At 34.3% G+C, this 4,266-nt stretch overlaps 1 protein-coding gene across 1 annotated transcript in view; it reads left to right on the forward strand.

Moving 5' to 3' along the window:
* The first annotated feature begins 241 nt into the window (after positions 1 to 241).
* The window catches only part of LOC117101859 (arf-GAP with coiled-coil, ANK repeat and PH domain-containing protein 2-like), a 33,495-nt gene continuing 29,470 nt past the window's right edge, over positions 242 to 4,266 (forward strand). Inside the window, exons 1-2 of the mRNA XM_033241973.1 lie at positions 242 to 398; positions 3,439 to 3,496. Of these exons, the coding sequence (XP_033097864.1) occupies positions 346 to 398; positions 3,439 to 3,496 (111 nt within the window). The 5' untranslated portion in view covers positions 242 to 345. The remainder of the gene's footprint in view (positions 399 to 3,438; positions 3,497 to 4,266) is intronic.

Here is a 4,266-nt window from a genome sequence, read left to right on the forward strand (position 1 = left end):
AAAAACAAACACGGTTTGGCTTATTACTAGAACGTAATTTTTTTAGGCACAAATATTCGTCCTGTACTCGTGATACAATGCATTTTTTTTCATAAAATATTGGTGTTTGGGCCGAGTTGGTTATGATTTCAGTTGGTCAAAGGCCAAACTTACAAGATTCGGGTTTGTTTTCATGGGCCAAGTTGGTGAAGTGCCGAGTCGGTGGCAGAACTACAAAGCAAAGGCCTAGTTACGTTAAAGACCCAAAACTGAATGCACTAACGACGTCTCATACCAAGTTTGCTGATCAATGTTTTGTTGTGTGTCGTGGGCTGACCGAGATATAGGCTAGGTTGGGTCCTAAAGATGATACCCAAAATATCATTTGATGAGTGCTTAAAAGATTCACCCAGGTTTAGGTACGTTAGAATCTTTATCTGTAACATAACAGTAAATACCTTGATATTAAGCACAATAAATTAAAGTCGGTAGCCTAGAATAATTCTCCTAGCCTCTAAGCCCTGGGCCCAGCCTAGCCTACTAGCTAGGCTGGGCCCTATTCATACTATAGATTAGAGGCGTAGGTAGGGGTAGGCCTAGGCCTAGCTACTAGGCCTAGGTAGGTAGGTAAGGTAGGAGGAGATGTGCTTCCGAGCCTGGCCCTTTCTTGGTCCTTGGTATTGACTTGCCTAGCCTCTAGGCCTAGCTACAGTACTAGACATAGACTAGAGCCTAGAACTAGTATAGGACAATTTTTCTGATTTTTTTTTTAGTGGGTTTCTGTTTTTGAGGTCTCAGACTCCGTATTATTAGTTAGTTAGTAGTATAGATTAGTTTTCGAGTAGGCATAGGCCTATCGAGGTATCGGGTTGCTGTTTTCGAGTGGGTACCCAGTCTTGGGTCTCTGTTTTTCAGGTCTCTGCAGTGTTTTTGAGACACCGTATCTAGCCCTAGTATGTAGGGTGCCTACTCACTATATATAGGTCCTTACCCAGGCTAGGCCAGGCCGAATATAATGTGGTGGTCTAGCCTATGCCAACCTAACCTAGACTAAGCCAGATAGCCCTATTGTTAATTGTTTGATTTCATAGATAGGCCTTTAATATAGTAGGAAGGAGGGTTGCCTACCGACAAGCCATACTGTAAAAAACTTGTACTTTAATTGCGTGGATGATGGATCAAAACACTAGCTAAAATATGCGTGCAAATGTTGCTATGAAAATAGGTGCACAGAAGCATAGCTACTGCTTTAGCATTGATTATAATTTTTTCCAAAATCTGCACATAAATCTGCCCTTAATTTCTGAAGCACAGACAGATTTCTAGGCCTATTTTTTTACACAGAGGATATATTCCCCACTCAGTCAGGCCTTGTTTAGCAGTACTGTATGGACTATAATACAAGTGGAATCATTTGTTTAGGAGAGTGCTGATATTATTTGCTAGGATTAACCATGAAAATTCAAACATATTTTTACACTTAAGCTCTGGATGCATTTTAGTCTTTGGAAAGTACAGTATATACTGTCCAGCAATAATAATTTATTCAGAAAACTAAGTTTCTGTAGCATCCTAAACACAATTGAGAGGATCCATGAACACAAGGAAATTAGAGAGTATCAAAAAGAAATAATGATAACAGTTAAAGAAAGCAGGAAAGGAACAATTTGGAGAAACTGACATGCCATTACATCAATTGACATACAAACTGCATCAGTTTTTGGGGAATTGTTCAGTGCTCCTCAGCTCAGCTGATCATTGGAGCCGCAATAAATCCACTGTATAATATTCCAAATACCTCATTTAGGTTAGAGTTTAAACTAAACCTTTATAATGATTTTTAAATTAATTAATTATTATTGAGAATATAAGTGAGAATTTTTGTATTCAAATAGAACTAAGAGATGCTACTGTATTTATTGTCATAATTTATATGATTATGTTGCATGAGGAAATAAATAAATACTAAAAAAGGCTGAGATGACAGCATCCTGTTGGTTATACCATGGAGGAAATACTGGTAAAGGTTAGGTTAATACTGGTAAAGGTTAGGTTAATACTGGTAAAGGTTAGGTTAATACTGGTAAAGGTTAGGTTAATACTGGTAAAGGTTAGGTTAATAGATATAGAGAATTATTTAATGATGCATGACTGAGAGTTTACGGTACCGTATGCACAATCTACCAAATTAGCAACATAGCTATACATACTGTACATAGAAAATCAATACCTAATCTGTCTGTTTACTGTATATTATGCCTCTCTAACTATTGATAATTATGTGAATGATATTATTAGATGGTTCGTCTACTGTACCAGGGATGGTGCCAGAAGGGGCGGGGTGCCAGGGCCCCCTCGTCGGGGAGAGCTGGCCCCATCCATCGAGGAGAAAAACCAAATTCTTCGAGAAAAAAAATTATGTATTTTCTACATATTAGTAGCCTAAAATCGATTAAATAAGCCTTTGAAAACCCCTAAATTGTCAAAATTTTCACTTCGCAACCTTTTAATCGAAGCTTGACCATGCCCACTTTGCTTTTGTCTCGGAAATCTGACTCCTAGTCCGGGACCTTGCCCCCCTCCCCAGTCAGGCAAATCATTGCGCCACCCCTGTACTGTAGTTGTCAATTAATTAATCAAATCTTTGTATTGCACGTTTGTCTTCTGAACTACCAATATTTGTTTCTACTCCACCACACACTTCAGATTTTATCTACTGATTTTCTCATCAACAAAATATTTCTTCTCTAAGCTCATACATTTCAGCACCTATTTGTTATTGGCAAGCAAAGTTTATGTTTGTCGGATTGAACCATGAATTTCAGTCTGGGATCAAGATAATATATAAATAATCCTACTTTTCATATTCCCTTTAGTAAACGTGCTTAAAAAATGGTTTTATTTTAGATTAAGCTTAGCTTAGGCCTATAATTCTCTTGTTTTAAGGAATCCTGATATTGATATTTTTAGTGATAATTTTTCTATGTTCCGTAACAGTGTTAGACATATTTTACATATTAGGCCCACTTAATCTGATATTATCACATTGTTATTATTATTATTATTATTATTATTATTATTATTATTATTATTAATATTATTATTTTGTACTTATTTTTGTATTCTTCACGTTTACTATATTTATGTATCCGTTTGATGTTTGTGTTCCCTCCTGTAAGTGGCGAATTTTATGTTTGCTGTTGCCTGGGAAAATAAATAAAATAAAATAAAGATAAGATAACATTTATTGTCCAATAAAACAACTGGAAATGCATTTGTCCTGTGGAAATACAAACACACAAAGCAATTAAAAAAATACAGTTGATAAAAATGTAAAAGGTCATGCAGATATTTGATATCCATCACTCAAAAATATAATGATCAACTGCAATAAAAACTATCATCTGCAAAAAAAAAAAAATAAAACTCACCAGATATTTGCTTCAATTGTATTTTCAGAGCCTCTCTTGAGGATGTGGAGGTTAATATATTTGATTTGGAATGTAGACTAGAAAAGGTGAGTTTAACACATTATATTTTTTTATATATTAATTTGGTTGCATTCTTTTCATTTTATATATTATATATTATATTCATTTCATTTATTATATTTATATAAAATGTTCATCTTTTATATGTTTAATTACTTAATTGTATATTTTTTATCGACCTTGTGTTTTGTTTTTTTAACAACTTATTTTATTTTTTAACTGATTTTTATTAAATTCAAAAGAAAAAGGAAACTTAAATCACACTTTTCTACTCTTGTCTGAACTACTGTATATGTTTACCATTTGAAATGTGGTTTAATAGCAAAGTAAGCTTACAGTGAATGAGGTTTATACAGTACCACAAAGTTTATTGTTATATTTATTGCCTTGTCAGAAAAGGGAAGCTCAAGCAAGTTTGTTGGTTTTCCCTATTCATTTGAATATTATTTGTTGTTGGTGGTGTTTTATAGAAGGTCTGACCCATATGTCCAATTTTGCAACACTGTAATATTTTATAGGAAATTTAAAAGTGTAGATGCTATGCCTCTACTGTGTGCATTCTATTTGTCCTTAACTGGATGAGCTTTATGCCGATATGAAATAAAGGGTGCATCATAGAGATTAAATTGAGGAATTACTTTGCTAGAACCTGCCAGAAGGCAAAAACCAGTTAGATGGAAATGTTTAACTTTTTTTCAAATTGTAGGCCATAAACAACTGATTACAGTACTACATTAATCAACTAATTGTGTATGTACTGTTTGTTTACTAAATTGGTGTTCATAGGTGTATGCAA

The sequence above is a fragment of the Anneissia japonica genome, unplaced genomic scaffold, assembly GCF_011630105.1.
Source record: "Anneissia japonica isolate Jap-2015-1 unplaced genomic scaffold, ASM1163010v1 scaffold4988_len2956909_cov206, whole genome shotgun sequence".
Lineage (NCBI taxonomy): Eukaryota > Metazoa > Echinodermata > Crinoidea > Comatulida > Comatulidae > Anneissia > Anneissia japonica.